Source organism: Aedes albopictus, chromosome 1 (genome assembly GCF_035046485.1).
Source record: "Aedes albopictus strain Foshan chromosome 1, AalbF5, whole genome shotgun sequence".
In the NCBI taxonomy this organism is placed as follows: Eukaryota; Metazoa; Arthropoda; class Insecta; order Diptera; family Culicidae; genus Aedes; species Aedes albopictus.
The window spans coordinates 148,769,585-148,786,423 of NC_085136.1; the positions used below are offsets into that span (position 1 = coordinate 148,769,585).

The 16,839-nt window shown below is 40.1% G+C and overlaps 1 protein-coding gene across 1 annotated transcript in view; it reads left to right on the plus strand.

Annotated features, from left to right (window-relative positions):
- The window catches only part of LOC109421880 (protein lozenge), a 131,107-nt gene that overhangs the window by 8,211 nt on the left and 106,057 nt on the right, over window positions 1-16,839 (plus strand). Inside the window, exon 2 of the mRNA XM_029861755.2 lies at window positions 11,312-11,910. Coding sequence (XP_029717615.2) covers window positions 11,670-11,910 — 241 coding nt within the window. The 5' untranslated portion in view covers window positions 11,312-11,669. The remainder of the gene's footprint in view (window positions 1-11,311; window positions 11,911-16,839) is intronic.

Sequence of the window (16,839 nt, forward strand, 5' to 3'; positions counted from 1 at the left end):
CACACTCAAAAATACGTAATAACTTATTTGCTGCTGTTTCGAAATCATAGGAATTTCGCCATATGAATAACATATTTCAATTTCAATTATATTTTGGTTATATTGGAGGAATATAAATGATACTTTTGAAAAATAGAACAATGACTTGTTCCTTTACACTTATGTATTAAAAATTTAACACAAAAGTCATTAGTTTTGGCAAAAACAGTGGTATCCATTTCGCCCCGGGTGTCCATTATGTCCTGATTTCCCCTAATGGCAAAAAATCATTTCCACACGTTCTACTGTTGTGATTGATACAACAAGAAGTACTGCCCTGGTTAACATAAAATTTTGCAGGTGAAATGAACACAACTTAAGATGTTCCCTTGCCAAATTTGAGCAATTTTAATGTGACAATTGCAGCAGTATTTCTGTGTCCCAACTATTGCGGATCCAGGCTGAATGGTTAACATTAATAAATGATTGCGATTCGTTGCGTGTGTAGGTGTATTGGTGTAAATCATGTAGATGTGTTTGAGTGAGTGAAATTGTTTTAGTATATTCAAACACCAATGTTGGGAGTGACATAGCTAAGAGTTTTTGTCACTCCATATGCCTTTTTGATTCCGGGATGGGGTACAGGCATTTACACTGTGTCCTGGCTAATAAGCCTCACAAATTATATCTCAGAAACTTCGGAATCTTCACTTTATGTGTTCACAATCGCGCACTGGTTCTTCATTATTATTATTATTATTATTATTTTTATTATTATTATTATTATTAATGTGTATTTTAACTTATAGCTAATTCTACACTTTTGTTCATTATGTCAACAACTACTTTTTCTGGAAGGCGTAGCGCCACTAGCTAAACCAAATTTCTGCCAGCCAAACAAAGCAAAAGAAACACTCGAGAGCAATATCTCTGCAACGCACGACCGTTCGCAACTACGGTCCGTTCACTTGTTCAGTGGTCAGTGGGTATCGATAAAAATTAAAATTTTCCCTTATATGGCTTCAATGCAATCTTTCATTAGTTTTCATTTGTCAGGCACTCATAACATAATCATAAGTAACAAAACAGAAAATACAACAAAAAAACTAAAAAATGCGGACGCAAGAAAAAAATTAAAGCATAAATTTTCAGAACGTCCGCGCGCGCTCACAGACTGCTGCGATCCCCTTAACCATTTATCAATAAGTTATTGAGAACAAAGTGTAACCTAGGGTGGTCAAATGCTTCTAACTTTTTTTTTATCTCGAATTTGATTTTAATCAATTTTCAAAACAATGGGAAGGGAACAAGCTTTGATATTTTTGATATCAAAAATAGTTTCTACATATAATTTTCAATTCAAGTTTGCATATTATTTTCCTACATCGAACTGTTGTCAAATAAAATCAAATCAAATCGCGACGATTAAAACAAAAATAACATAAGCAATGTTATTGAAAAATATAGCAATTTGTACACGGGTATTCAGCATGACCATGCTGAGGGTGACGGGTTCGATTCCCGGTCGGTCCAGGATCTTTTCGTAAAGGAAATTTCCTTGACTTCCTTGGGCATAGAGTATCTTCGTGCCTGCCACACGATATACACATGCAAAATGGTCATTGGCAGAGGAAGCTCTCAGTTAAAAACTGTGGAAGAGCTCATTGAACACTAAGCTGAGAAGCAGGCTTTGTCCCAGTGAGGACGTTACGCCAAGAAGAAGAAGAAGAAGCAATTTGTACAAAAGTTTCTTAAGGTCTTTTCATGAATATTCTACTGCATTTGAATCCAAAGTAAAACGCTAATTTTAATAATCGGCATTTTTTGTTAATATATTAAGACAGGATATGTGTGAAAAAAAGCATATTTATCTACCCATTCCAAAATGACAGAGCTGCAAAGTTGTTCCCATACTTTCTGGGACACCCTCAATGAAGAATATTATTCTTAGTGCATTTTTTGTTTATAAAAGTTCTCTAAATAACCTGACATATCTTCGAAGACATCCTTTCAATTAATCAGATCTTTTTCGAGTTACATTTCTTTGAAAGAAGTAAATTATATATGTATTTTCATATGCTTATTTTCGAAAGTTAGGTGACGAAAAATGATTATGTGTTGATGAAAAAGTAAAACATTCAGAAAGTCAGCTAATGAACAAAAACTTATTAAGATTTTAAAATATCGAGTCAAAAATGGCATATTTTCCCGTGTTGTGGGCTGGAAATGCTCTATAACAAACTTTAGGCTGACCTCCGCCTCTCGAAAAATTTTGGTCGGAATTCTATATTTTGAGGGGGACACAAATAAAATATTCAAGAAAATTTAAAATTTTAAGGTGAAATCAGAGTCGCCCAGAAAATGTCATAAAAAATTCGATGAGTTTCACGTTTTTTCTTAATTGTTGGCGTATTTTTTCATCAAAGGGGGCATCCATTTTGTACGTCACGCTAAAAATGGGATTTTTCAACCCCCCCCTCCCCCCTTCGTACGGGTTTTTCCTATACTGAACACATTGCTTGTAACACTTTTCAAAACCCCCCCTCCCCCCTCTAAGCGTGACGTACTTTACGGATGCCCCCAAAGCTATTTTTTATTTATTATCCCCCCCCCACTCCTTTACGAGTCAACGAGCACTGTGACGAAAAAAATGATAATGAGATTTGCTCCAACCTTATTATTAAGTAGTTATAAGGAACACAGTCAACTGACTCATTTTGTCCTTTTAGCGCGTATCCAGCGTCACTGCCGTAAGTTTGAATTTGTGTTTTAGAAAATTTGGCAACTTTACAAAAAAAATTGTTTTTTTTTTTAACCCAAATCATGAAAAATTGGGCTATATCATGTTCGAAGTTCCTTTCACCCAAAAATGACATTTTTTGAAACTTTTGATCGGGAGTGTATGTCTAGGATTCGTCTATTGAGTAGGAGCATTTTCACCAAAAATGATCATTTTTTAAATAAAAATAATTTGCATAAGCAAAAAGATATAAAAATTAAACTTAAAAGACATTATTCCAAAAAGGAATTTTGATTTTTGTTTTAAATTTTGTTATGTTATTGCGACAGTTTATTGAACTTATGAACATAGTCAATTAAAAAAAGCCATATTTTTGGTAATTGCTGAGTTGTCTTTTTTGGACATTGCTAACACATACGGTGCGGGCACCGGTTTTGGCCAGTCTAAGAGAAATCATTTTTATAAAAATAACCAATAATCCATTGAAAACTATCGATGTGTCAAATAAAAGGTTTCAATCTATATTTTAAAGGAAAAAGGCAGAAATCAAGCTAATACTTGATTTCTGTATTAAAAGTGGCACTGGCCAAAATAGATGCATTGCCGCAGTTTTGGCCACATTCTCAACTTTGGTTTCTATTTTGGTCAATCTCGTGTATTTCTTATGGCAGTAACCAAATTAGAAGCACCCTGGCCAAAATAGATATATGGGAGCTGATTTTTTTTAGGAAATGTATATATTTTTATTCCACATTTTACACATTATACATTTAATCAAAATGTATGGGGCCCATATAGCCGAGGCGGTAAACGCACGGGTATTCAGCATGACCATGCTGAGGGTGAAGGGTTCGATTCCCGGTCGGTTCAGGATCTTTTCGTAAAGGAAATTTCCTTGACTTCCTTGGGCATAGAGTATCTTCGTGCCTGCCACATGATATACGCATGCAAAATGATCATTTGCAGAGGAAGCTCTCAGTTAATAACTGTGGAAGTGCTCATAGAACACTAAGCTGAGAAGCAGGCTTTGTCCCAATGAGGACGTTACGCCAAGAAGAGAGAGAGAGTATGGTTTTACAGCTGTGATCATCATATTGTATTGGGATCTACTAGTAAAAAACAATTACGCCGATTTAGATCGCAACAGGCTCAATTCCGCACTATGGCCAAAACTCCAGGCTGGCCAAAACTGAAGCTTCTACTGAGTAACACTCGATCAAACGAAAAGTAGTCAAATGAACAGATGGCTGCCAATTCAGATGGCAGATTGCATGTGTTTAAATTATTTTGTCATATATATTGTCCATTTGTCATTCGACAAAATGTCGCACGAGCATTTTTCAGAATAAAGCAATTTCCATTATCATATTTCTGTCATGAAATGTGTTATTAGTGATTATTAATTGGCGGCTAGGCAATCTGTGAGTAACAATGTTAGCGAATATCGAACTAGACAGTCATAGGTATTATGAAATTTCCAACTGTTCTGGAATTCCATCGAAGTAACTGTAACCCGGTAACTTGAAATATTTTGCAACTTATTCTCTCGACTGCTAGTTCTACGAAACGTAGCTGGTTACCAAGAACGAAGGCAGAACTCTTCAAGTTTTTGCACCAAGTTCAGCGTGTTAACCGGTTGATACGGGTATTTGGAGTGGTGACGAAATACCTCCCCAAGACGTGTCGTCGTCGTCGTCGGTGGCGGCTGTCGTCGCTGTTGTGTCAATCGAGAGCTCGCACTCCGTCTGAGTCGGAGCTTCGCGCAGTGGATTTTTCTCTTCGCGCGTGAATGAGTAATCACCTTTAATTACGAATCATCGGACATGCCTCCAGCGCGAATCGAAGGCGTGCGCGCTCCACTAGTGCGGGGTGTTGGGGTAATGATGGAGGCGCGGGGTATCTATCCCTTGCAAATCTCGATACTTCGCCGTCGTGTCTCCATCATCACGACGACGTTGTAGCATAAATAAACAATAAACGGAGTGTGTCGCTTACTAGCTGCTGACTTATATTTTGCGATCGCATGTTTCTTTTCGATCGATGTTTACTAATCGGTACGCGTCGGGATTGATAATGGGACGTTATTTTGGGTTTTCCCTGATGGATTAAAAGGATATCGATACAATCATTGATTTGGTTTGACGCTTCAAAGTAATCGGTCTTACTTACTCCAATTGATGAGTCGGATGATTGACATAGCCAGCGATGTTGGATCTAAAGAATTGAGACAAATCATAGTATCGAAAACGCGTTGACGATGGTAAACGTATTTTCCCGTGCTACTCGCGGGACTCGTGCGGACGAGTCGTTAGGTGAGGAGCAATCAGGCGGTGCTCGCCAGGCTTCGAGATTTCGAGAGTAAAGGGCAATAATGCCGGTAGGTCGGACCCCATCCAGGCGTCCCGAAAAATCAGAAGAGCAGGAGTAAAGACGCTGCCAAAATGTGTCTGGCAAAGATACCCTTTCCCGAGGGATCGCGGTGAGGGCTCTTACAGCTGTAGGGACTATGAAGAATAAAAACCTAGATAAGATCACGGAAGCAAGAGCTCGTCACGGCACTGCGGCAACAGGGCGAGGTGCAGGTGGCCACCGCAGCCTTTTGGCTACGCAAAGGCCTAGCAGAGACACTTGTGACTTTGGTAAGCTACCTGTGTGGAGGCTTTCAAGTTCCTTGAAGAAGGAAAGCTCACGGTGGACTGGTCGATATGTCCGCTGGGCATACACGAGCCACCGGAGTCTTGTTTCAGGTGTCTTAAACCAGAAGCACTCAACCGGAGACCTGGTCTTCAATAGTGCCACAGATGACAATGTGAAGTGCAGGTAACGCAGTAGAACCTGAACCATTGTCACGTAGCCTAGCAACTATGGTGTCAGGCAGTCGCTGAGTGGGGGAATAATATCACTATCATAGTGGACGCATACCGAGTAGCCAACGGTAACGGCAACTGAGTAGCAGATGGAATTTCAACGACGAGGTATTAAGGAAGGCTTTCCGGTGTGAGCTCGGTCTAAGCGGTGACGAGCTGGTAGCGGTGTTCTCGCGTGGATGTGATGCGACCATCGAATGCGACATTGGAATGGAAAATCGCTTATTGGCTTCCTGGTGGACTCAAGCGATTGCGGACCAGCACCACACGTGCGCAGATCAGGAAGAGCGAAACGAACGGCGGGTGGTGTTCGCCGCTACTAAAATCACGCTGAAAACTGGAGATAGGGGCATCCAAAAAGGCCTGCTTTGAGGGTGTCTGTCAGAGTTCCAGTGCGAATCCGTGGGGAGATGCCTACAGGAACGTGATGGCCAAGACAAGAGGTGTAATGGCTACTGCAGAGCGCAATCGCCAGAGATGTTGAAGGGGATCAACGAGGGACTTTTTCCGTGTCATGATCCTAGTCTTGCGGGGATAGCAAAGTCCATTGGGTAAGGCCCCAGGTCTGGACCGAGTTCCTGTCGGTTACAAAGACCGCCGAGATAGCGCTTCAGTGTAAGAGAAGGGGAATTTGCTACTGTGCAGTAGTGACTCTGTAAGGAACTCCTGTAAGGAACGCGTTCAATAGCGCCAGTTGGCCGGCTATTGCCGATGCGCTCCTGCGTCTGGAGATACCCGGGTATCTGTACTCGGAAGTTACTTCCAAAATCGAGTACTTCACATAACCTCAAGAGTCCCGCAAGGTTCCATCCAGGGTCCATTGTTATGGAATGTCATGTACGACGAGGTGTTGAGGATAGAACTCCCGGTTGGGTGGAGACATTACGCCGGAAGTCTACGGTGAATCAATCAAAAAAGTGGAGTGGACTGCTGCCCACTCGATTAAGGCTGTGGATGCGTGGTTGAGATCCAGGAAACTGGAGTTGACTCACCACAAAACTGAACTGTCGGTTGTGAACAAGCGACAGTCGGAGCAGCAAGCGGTGCTTCCGACAGTATCTAAATCGTTTCGGTTTTGCGGGTTCTCTCGAATGATGATGCTTGCAAAACAATTGGGCGCGGCGTCATGCCTGATCCTGCCGCCTCTCGAGGACAAAGGGAGTGGTGAGGACCACTCGGGAAACTTACTAAGTATGTATGGTATCTTGGTTAGATTCCACCAAGCGAGCCATCGATGTTCGTTGATGCAGGATAAGCAGCTAACCTTGAGGGTGAGATGCACACTAGCCCCTCTCTGAAGAATTGTCTTCTTGGTGGTTCCGGAGAGACGTAGGGTTTGGCGATCATGGGAATGTGTTTAGTGAGTCGAGGAGAGAGTAGTCTTGGCTTTTACTTTTTTTTTGGTAGAAGACAGCCTTAATCCCACACTATCCGGACCTTCCTGTTGGGGTATCTGTTGCAATGAGAGTTTAATAGAGGTGGGGAAGAAGATACTTCGTGTGCGTGAGATCCGTGTCTGGTGCAAAACATGTCATTACTACAAGCAAAGCGAGCTCCCATAAGAACACGTGTCAAATAGTGACGTCACTATTTGTGTTTACATTTTTCTTTGCTTACTAATACATAGCCATCTCTTCTTCTTCCCCACCTGTAATATACTCTCATTGTATCTGTTGTGCAGAATTCTCTACTCCCCACGGTTAAGAGAAAAAAAAAACAAGAGGTGTAATGGCTCCTACAGAGCAGTATCCAGAGGTGCTGGAGAGGATCACCAAGGGGCTCTTTCTGCGTCATGATCCGGGTTTTATGCCTCCTTATGCAGAAGAGCTAGGGACTGGGGCTTGTGGTAAGTGAAGGGCAGGACCGGATTTACAAATGTGAGGGTCCGGGGCCACAGCGTTGTGGAGGCCCTTTATAAAAAAGATAAATTTTGCCCATATGACATGAAAAAAAAAACTATAAAATATTAATCTTTCTTGCAAATATGTTAATTAAGGTATTAATTTAGTTGTGGAAGATTATGAATCTATAGCAATAAGCAGAACTAGGAAAAATGTCAATATCCACTGAATTATTTATAACAGACCTAAAATGCTAGCGCGAAAGCAATGATAATTATATAAAGTAAACAAATCTTTTCAAGGGTGCATTCGTCGCATTGGATTCTAGATTTAGTCGAAATTTAAGCCAGATTTCATAGAGAAACTACAAAAAATTATAGCTGAAATGTTCAAGAAATTTCTAGTATTTGTAGCGTAATCGATAGTGTCGTTTTTGCGAAATCCAAAGAAAATTTATATTGGATTTCGGTTGTAATCTCTGAAGAACTTGCTGGTCGATCACCATAAATAGAGAACACTTAACAAAAACTTGTTCTAATGTGACTGTTAGGGAAGATTTTGGCGGCATATTACTCTGGTCTAGTATCAAAGAGAATATTCTAATAAAAAATGCTAAAGAAATTTTGGAGGAAGTTTATGATAAGTTCTGGAAGGAATTTTTCACTCAATCTTCAATAAAATTTTCTATTTAATTTTTTTAAAATTTTAAACAGAAACCCCAGACTAGTTTTAGCCATTTTCTCCACAAATTTCTACTCAAATTTTCTTAATTCATTTCGTCCGGAGTTCACCATGGATTTATCCTCATTTCAGTGAGCAAATCTCTCTACTCAAAAAGTTTGGACTGAAACACAATAATCTGCCTTAAATTCATGCTGGATTTCATTTAAAAAATGATCCAACAGATTTGGTGTTCTCCGATTTAAGTGAGTCGTAAGCTGTCTAAGTAAAATCAAACACAAGAGTTCCAAAAACACTTCTAAATTTGGAAAAAAAATCCTTTGATTCTTTCAAGAACTTTGTAGAAAATTCTTCAAAATGTTTTCAAAAACTGTAGACAGAAAAAAAACAAACAAATTTAGCAGGAACTTTATAACTCTGTTATGTATAGAGGCTCGGAGTTCCTATAGTATTTAGTTGAAGATTTTTTTCAAGATATCCCGTGATTTTTCTTAAGCAAATGCACAACAAAAATAAATGTTAATACATTTTTGAGGCAAATATTTACAGTCTTACTCAAAATAATCACAACCAGAGAAGATAATTTTTAGACAAAAGTGGCACAAAACAAGCAACAAAGAAAGCGCGGCGATTACTCATTTTATCCCAACTGGTAACAGATAATAAACATCTTTATCCTATTCTGTTCAAGTTGGGTTGGGACAAACTTACGTCGCATAGAGTAGAATGTCGCAACAAATGCAAGTTACGACATTGTCATTATTGTTGCGCAATGGTTGAAATTTGATTTACTGATCACAGCATATCACATAAATCTAGCCAGTAGACAGTAATTCGATGTTCTTATGACAAAATTCAAATCAAGGGAAATTTCTTGCACTTCTTTTTTTTTATCTCGCTTCACATTTTTTTCGTGAAGTGGAATTTTGTGGGGGACCCTAAAATGTGGGGGCCCGGGTCCCTGGCCCCCCCTAAATCCGACACTGGTGAAGGGTCACCGAAGAGCAACTTGCAGGGATTGAAAAATCATTTAGCGTAGGTATAGGCCCCAGGTAGGCCGCGACAGAGCGAGCGTAAACACGAGGAGCCAAAGCCGTACCCCGTCAGCGCTATTCGGCTCTCGAGAAGGAAGTAAAACGCTCATGTAGCCGGGACAAAAGAGCGTGGGCGCACTCCCTAGCCGACAAAGGCGAGAAAGCCGCTAACATCGGCAACATCCGTTCCCTATACGATGTTTCACGTCGTCTTTGTGGAACTAAGATGAATGATATGATGCCCGTGAAGGACACGTCTGGACAGTTACTGACCGACTTGGCTGACCAGTTGAAACGCTGCCTCGAGCACTTTGGAAAACTCGGCCTCGTCACCAACACCTCAGCATGATTCGCCAAGGGTTCGACGCATTTCCAGTGTCAACACCGAAGCTCCATCAATACAGGAGATAGAAACAGCCATCCGCAGCATGAAATCGAACAGGGCCCCAGGACGATTTTATATCAGCTGAAATGCTCAAAGCTGACCCCGTAGTATCCGCACAACTGCTGCATCTATTATTCTGCAACATATGGGAATCGCGACATTTTCGGCCGACTGGATGCAAGGCGTTTTATGCTCAACCCCAACCCGATTTTGGTTTCGCTTGTACTAAAGTTTGTTTGACGTTGTTTGTTTACACATTTTCCGCCAATCCAGTTCCAACCCAGGTTAATAAAGAAAAACGGCATTAGTGAAGGTGCCCAAATAGGGGGACCTAACTGAAAAACCAGTAAAACCTGGTGTGTATCAGGGTAGAACACTCAGTGGCTGCAGGTCTTCATCAGTAGATGTCTGCGGTATATAATTGGATTTCCAACGTGGAGCTATATAATATAATATAATATCATCAAAAGCCGATAGCGACGGAAATTCGGGAGCGAAAGTGGAGGTGGGTCGGGCACATTCTACCCGGGGCGGAAACAAAGTCTGCAAGCAAGCGTGAGAATGGAACCCAGCAGGACATTGCAGCAGAGGCAGACCTGAAGGCTCATGGTGGCGCAGCCTCAATAAGGAAATAAAGCAAGTCGACAGAAATTTGACCTGGTCACAGGTCAAGGCAATGGCTGACAATCGCCCAGGATGGAGATCTTGCAATGCGGCCCTCTGCACCACCATGGGTGCTCAGGACTGAAACATCACATAGGCCACAGGTCTAGACGGAGTTCTGAACTTGGTATTTAAAGAAGCTATTGCTGAGGCTGTCGGAATGCTAAGATCAGCAAAGCTGAAACGCCAGGACGAGGGAGTCTTTCCAGAGCTTTTTATGTGGCTGAGCCTGGTACTATTGCCAAAGGCAAGGAACCACTGGAGACCCGTCGACATTTCCGACGGGTTCTTTTTGCCATTTTGCTTGACACAGTGGGGGAGGTTCTGGAGAGCATCATCCTCAACAAACTGTTGAGGCTCTCCGAGGGTGAAGATGGGTTTCGAGTAACCAATTTGCATTCTGGAAGGGAAGATCAACCGTACACATTACAAGAGTTCGGGAATCAAAACATCATGATTTAAACAACTATATTTAGTTAAGAATTCACGTATTCAAAGGTGAAGAAGTACATATATTCATGTCATTCAAATAATATTTCCTAACTCACAAAGTGTGGCATACAGTGATTCACATGAATGGGTTCAGTCTATACAACAAATGTGAAATTCATATTTTCATATATGACTCAACTGCAGCGAAATCTGTCATCAAACTGCATTGTTGGTGAAATAATTAATATGTATTTTCTACAAAATACTTGTATTATACCAAATCAATGGTTATTGCACATTAGTAGGGCTTAGCCTTCGACCTAAACCCATTTACCCACAAACAAAGTCATCTGGTTGGCCAGTGACGTGGGCAATAATATTAGTTTACTGTATACTTTGTGGGTTTTGCTACACACATCATGCCTCTCGCACTCCCCTGTTTGCTTCCATAAACCAGGTTGGCAAACAGTCAGTCCGGACCGGAAACAGTTTACTGGAGGTTCTCCCCAAACATGCATAGCTCGGTTTCACACCACCCTTCTGCGGTGGCGGTCTCTCATCCACCCACATAAATAAAAACATCAACTCTAAACAAATAATATCGATTAGAGAGGTAGTAAAATAGACAGTGTCTACATCCTCTAAACCGGCAGTAATTAATAACTTATAACCCTTTTTTCTGGTTTCAGATCCCGGGTGAAATTGGCCTAGCGGTTGATAGGTTACGATTCGGTGGCACACGTAATTGATTCGACGGTGAAGAACTGGTACGCGGCGAACCCGTCAGTGACTAATATCATCCAATCGAATGTGCAAATATCTCGTGCTAAGAAGTGCGCTGAAGGTTGAGGAAGAGAAAACGAGTGAATAGTTATTATTCTGCGCGGTTATTATTATTCGCTTTGGCCGATTCGCGCCAAGTCTCCTGTGAGTGAGTAATAAGCTTTATTGTCTCGCTGCTTCGGTGTGATCGCTAAGTGCTTGTGCTTTGTTACGCGAGTGTGAATCAAAAAAGCCTTCAAAATTGCCCCGAAAACGTCATTCCGAATGCATTTGCCCAGCGGTGGACCGACGGCCACTATTCCCCCGAGCAGCAACAACGAGGCCAACGCGACGCCGACGGCTACCATCGAGTGGGATATCTACAAGGACGAAGAAATGTTGGAACCGCCCGCCGGTGGCAACAACAATGCAGAAAACAGCTCGCCCAGTCCCGGGGGATCCGGCGACTTGTGGTGGATCGAGCGGATGGTCATAGAAGCGCAGCAGGAGTATCCTGGTGAATTGGGTGAGTTTTTGTTTGGAAGCTGTTTATAAACTACGTCGATAATATTTCGGCCATCTCAGACATACCCCGCCTCCCCGTAGACTTTCGTCCATACGAAAATTTTGAAATTTGTATGGGACGTAGACTTTGGCCAGACCCCCCTCCTCCAAAAAAGTCTACGTGGTTTATGAATGGTGCATTACAGAGGGAGCAATTATTAGGAGAGATCGGGGTAGTAACGCCACCTTAGGGATTACTAGATTTTCCCTGATTCATCGTTAATTTAATACCTACATAACATCGTTTGCGTTGTGATATGTATTCTTATTCAGGAATGATTGTGCCATACCATCCCACCAGTGCATTTTGAACCATGTTCCCCTACTCGGAACAACTGTCAGTAATTGTGCTCGCGAATGACACATTCAACAAAACTAACTCGCCGAATGCAGTTAACGAACGTTTGACGGTTTGACTCTCTTCTAGATGTTACTTATGTCATTTCAAGTCAAACGAATCAACAAACTACAGTAGAACAACAACAGCGCTGTAACTTTTAAGTACCATCTTCTGAGACGATGATGACAACGGTGTATCGAGAAGTTAATTTGGAAAATGTAGTTCGTTTTCCTTGTGACTGGTTTGCGTATATCAGTCACCAGAATGAACATGAGACAAGGAACGAGCCGTTGAAGTTATGCAGGCCAAGAACATGAAACATGATATTCTCTTTGAAGCCGTCGTGAAAGAAAAAAAAATGCAGCTGAAAAAATCGAAGCGACTATGGATAGTCTGTTGGAACAGTTGTTTTTTATGCTGGCAACCCGTTCATTCATAACACGAAGTGTTGTGTGCTATGGAGGTGGTGACTTTTCGGGAGCATCGATATCTGCTGCTTGGGAGCTGTGATTGAAAGAAAGTTGATAACCTTTTGTAGGGCTTCCGTTGTCCGGCGGGTATCGGAATGCGTCGAGCTTGATGCATTTTTTTTTCTGTGTCATCTAAGAGATGTATCAAGTTTGGGTTTCATTTCATGCTCATCCGGTCGTATGTGACTGTGACCGATGCTACGGCAAATGATGTATTCTGACAGGCTGAGGGAATTCTTTGGAGAAGAATGAGGAAGGCAGTTTTTAAAATTTGGAGGATTCATCCTTTTGAGATTTCTTCAGGAGTTCTTTCTGCAGGATTTTTGTCTGAGATTGGTCAGGAGTTCCTTCAAGGATTCCTAAATGAGTTCCTCAACAAGTTCCTTCTGGGACTCCTTAAGTGTTTTCTCCGTTCTTCTGAGATTCCTTGAGCTCTTTCTGGGATTTCTCCAGAGGTTCCTTTCAGGACTCATCCAAGAGTTCCTTGACGGGAAGCCCGAGCAGAAGGAAATAACAACTCCATAATAAAATGCATTATTTTGGCAAAATAACTGAGCAATGGAATCAGTTATTTTCATGTTATTAACATAATATATTATGTTATAAACTTGTCTGTCATAAGCGGCAAAACAACAAAAAAATTTTCCTGGAAGACCAATTTAATAACATGTTTTGTTGGTTCCAATAACAACTTAATAATAATGAATATAAAAATATTTCAATAACAAATTTTGAACTTTGGATGTTATCGATAATAATTAAAAAACAAAATAAGTTATGATTATAATACACATGAAATATAATAATGTACCTTATGTTTAATTTAAGTATGGTAAATGCCACGAGGGAGATAGAGTGCCCCCTCTCTTCACTATAATCAACCCAATTTTGTTGAATTTCCCCAGAAGACTAGTCTGAAGTTTATGGTATTTTTCTAATAAACCTTTCAATAAACTCTTCCTGGAATTTTACCTACTGGTCGAAAACATCTTGTAAAATGGCTCGTTGGCGTTATTGGAATCGTGAAATCATGTTCTTTTGGATACAGGTCGCTTAACTCCGCTGATCAATGTTGACTCTACTATCTATAACACTAAAACATTAAGCTGAGAAGCTGGTATGCTATCAGTTAGGATGTAAGGCCAGAGAGAAGAGGAAGGTGAACAGATGGGAGATTATGCATAAGCTCCCTATCACGGAATGCTGGAAACAATGTAAATCTTATGATGTAGATTTGATTTCAAAACTTGTTATCGTTGTGGTATTGATGATTTAATATTTATGCACACTCTATAGTTCAATAATACTAAATTTGTTTTACAACAAAACATATTATTTAAATGTTATTTAATAAACGTATACCAATACCGTGCTCATAACAAAATAAGCATGCCCAACAAAAGATGTTATGGAGAAGTTATGCCTTGATAAGATAATGATAACAAACCAAGATGTAAAAACAGGTTATGTTATTTCGTAGTTATTAATTTGATATTCTCCTCTGCTCGGGAGTGGCTTCGTGTGGCTTTTCGTGACCGTGTGTCTAGTGTCACCAATCATTTAGTCGCATCGTGCTGAGGGGCATGTGTTCAATTCCCACAGCATTTGTCAGGAACAGTTTTCGGCTATGCCACTGGGCGTAGCATGCTAATCCGTTGTATAGTCTCGTGCTTCCTTCAAAGAGCGAATACATCACTGGAAGCATTAAACGTGTATGTTTTTTTATGAAAAGTAATTTCTGGAGATATTCCGGAACTCGTAGAAGAATCCTGAAATTTTTGGAGTAATCTCAGGAAGAGTTTTTGAAGTAATTTTTTAAAGAATCTCGGTGAGAACGAAATTTTGAAGGAATCTCAGAGCGAAGATTGGAGAAATTTCGGAAGGAATCTCTCGATACGGGGCTTCAGGGGAGCTTCGGAGGCATTTCAGGAAGTTTCAGAGGATTTTCAGAGGTGAGCACATTTTCGTTAATCCGTGTACCGTTAATTACCGGCGTTAAATATGTTTTACCAATTTAAATTTTAAGTAAAATGTTTGAAAATTCGATCGACGTTAACGCAGTTAAATCTGGCGCTCGTTAAATCAATCGTTAGTTTTTTTTTTTTAACGAGGTCTTATAATAGTTTTATTTCATTATTGTACTTCATGACAATGAAAAAAGTATGTCTAATCAAGAATTAATCTGGGCTAACAGTACAAAAAAAAAAGAATTTCAGAATTGTTGTTGTAAGACTGAAGGCGAAGGAGGTTAAGAACACCAGTATCTTCATATCCCCACATTCAGATTAAAAAAAACTAAATTTTAAAATAAGATTTGAGAATTTTTTTTACCGAATATATTTATACGTTAACCCTTTGAAGCCGGAATTTTTCCAAGCGTTATTCTGGAGTTTTTTCTACGTTTTTCTGTAGTTTTGGTATTCAATAGTATAAACACGGTAGAGTATTATGCGGAATATTTTTTTCTGGACATCCTAGGTCATCCAAACTATTCTTGAGTTTTGATCCTTAAGTCTATGGGTGTAACAGTAGCTACTTTCATTATACAAAGCTACGATTTGTAATCTATCATGTCCAGTAAGTCCTCTGAAAATTCAATAGACAGTATCAGATCAGTCGAGATATCCTAGGTCATCGAAACTGTTCTTGAGTTTAGATCCTAAAGTCTACGGGTGTAACGGTAACAGCTTTCATTATACATCATGTCCAGCAAGTCTTTTGAAAGATAAATAGACAATATCAAATCAGTTGGGATATCTTAGGTCATCCAAACTGTCCTTGAATTTAGATCCTTAAGTCTATGGGTGTAACGGTAACTGCTTTCATTATATAAAGCTACGATTTGTAATCTATCATGTCCAGTAAGTCTTCTGAAAGTTCAATGGACAGCATCAGATCAGTCGAGATATCATAGGTCATCCAAACTGTTCTTGAGTTTAGATCCTAAAGTCTGCGGGTTTAACGGTAACTTCTTCTTTCATTACACAAAGCTACAATTTGTAATCTATCATGTCCAGTAAGTCTTCTGTAAGTTCAATAGACAGTATCAGATCAGTAGGAATATCCTAGGTCATCCAAACTGTTCTTGAATTTAGATCCTAAAGTCTGCGGGTGTAACGGTAACTTCTTTCATTATACAAAGCTACGATTTGTAATCTATCATGTCCAGTCAGTATGCTGAAAGTTCAATAACCAGTATCAGATCAGTCGAAATATCCTAGGTCATCCAAACTGATCTTGAGTTTAGATCCTAAAGTCTGCGGTGTAACGGTAACTTCTTTCTTTACACAAAGCTATGATTTGTAATCTATCATGTCCAGTAAATCTTATGAATGTTCAATAGACAATATCAGATCAGTCGGGATATCCTAGGTCATCCAAACTGTTCATGAGTTTAGATCCTAAAGTCTATGGGTGTAACGGTAACTGCTTTCATTATACAAAGCTGCGATTTGTAATCTATTATGTCCAGCAAGTCTTCTGAAAGGTAAATAGACAATATCAGATCAGTAGGAATATCCTAGGTCATCCAAACTGTTCTTGAGTTTAGATCCTAAAGTCTGCGGGTGTAACGGTAACTTCTTTCATTATACAAAGCTACGACTTGTAATCTATCATATCCAGTCAGTATTCTGAAAGTTCAATAGACAGTATCAGATCAGTCGAGATATCCTAGGTCATCCAAACTGTTCTGCCCATGATCGAATAGTTGACGTAACCACCATTGACAACGTCAGTATTCACTAGCTAATATCTATCACATGTACATAATTGTTACCAGTTTTATTCAATAGAGCACAAGATCTAATCACTAGCTATATGTCAAAGTGAAAAAAAAGTTTTAAACTTCTCATTTATCATTGTTGAAAACTACAATGGCACTTACGTCCACTATGCGAATATAGCCAGCATTCTTGGGTTTACATCCTAAGGTCTGTGGGTGTAACGGTAACTTCTTTCATTTTACAAAGCTACGATTTGCAATCTATCATGTCCAGTAAGATTCCTGAAAGGTAAATGGACAATATCAGATCAGTAGAGATATCCTAGGTTATCCAAACCATACTTGAGTTTAGATCCT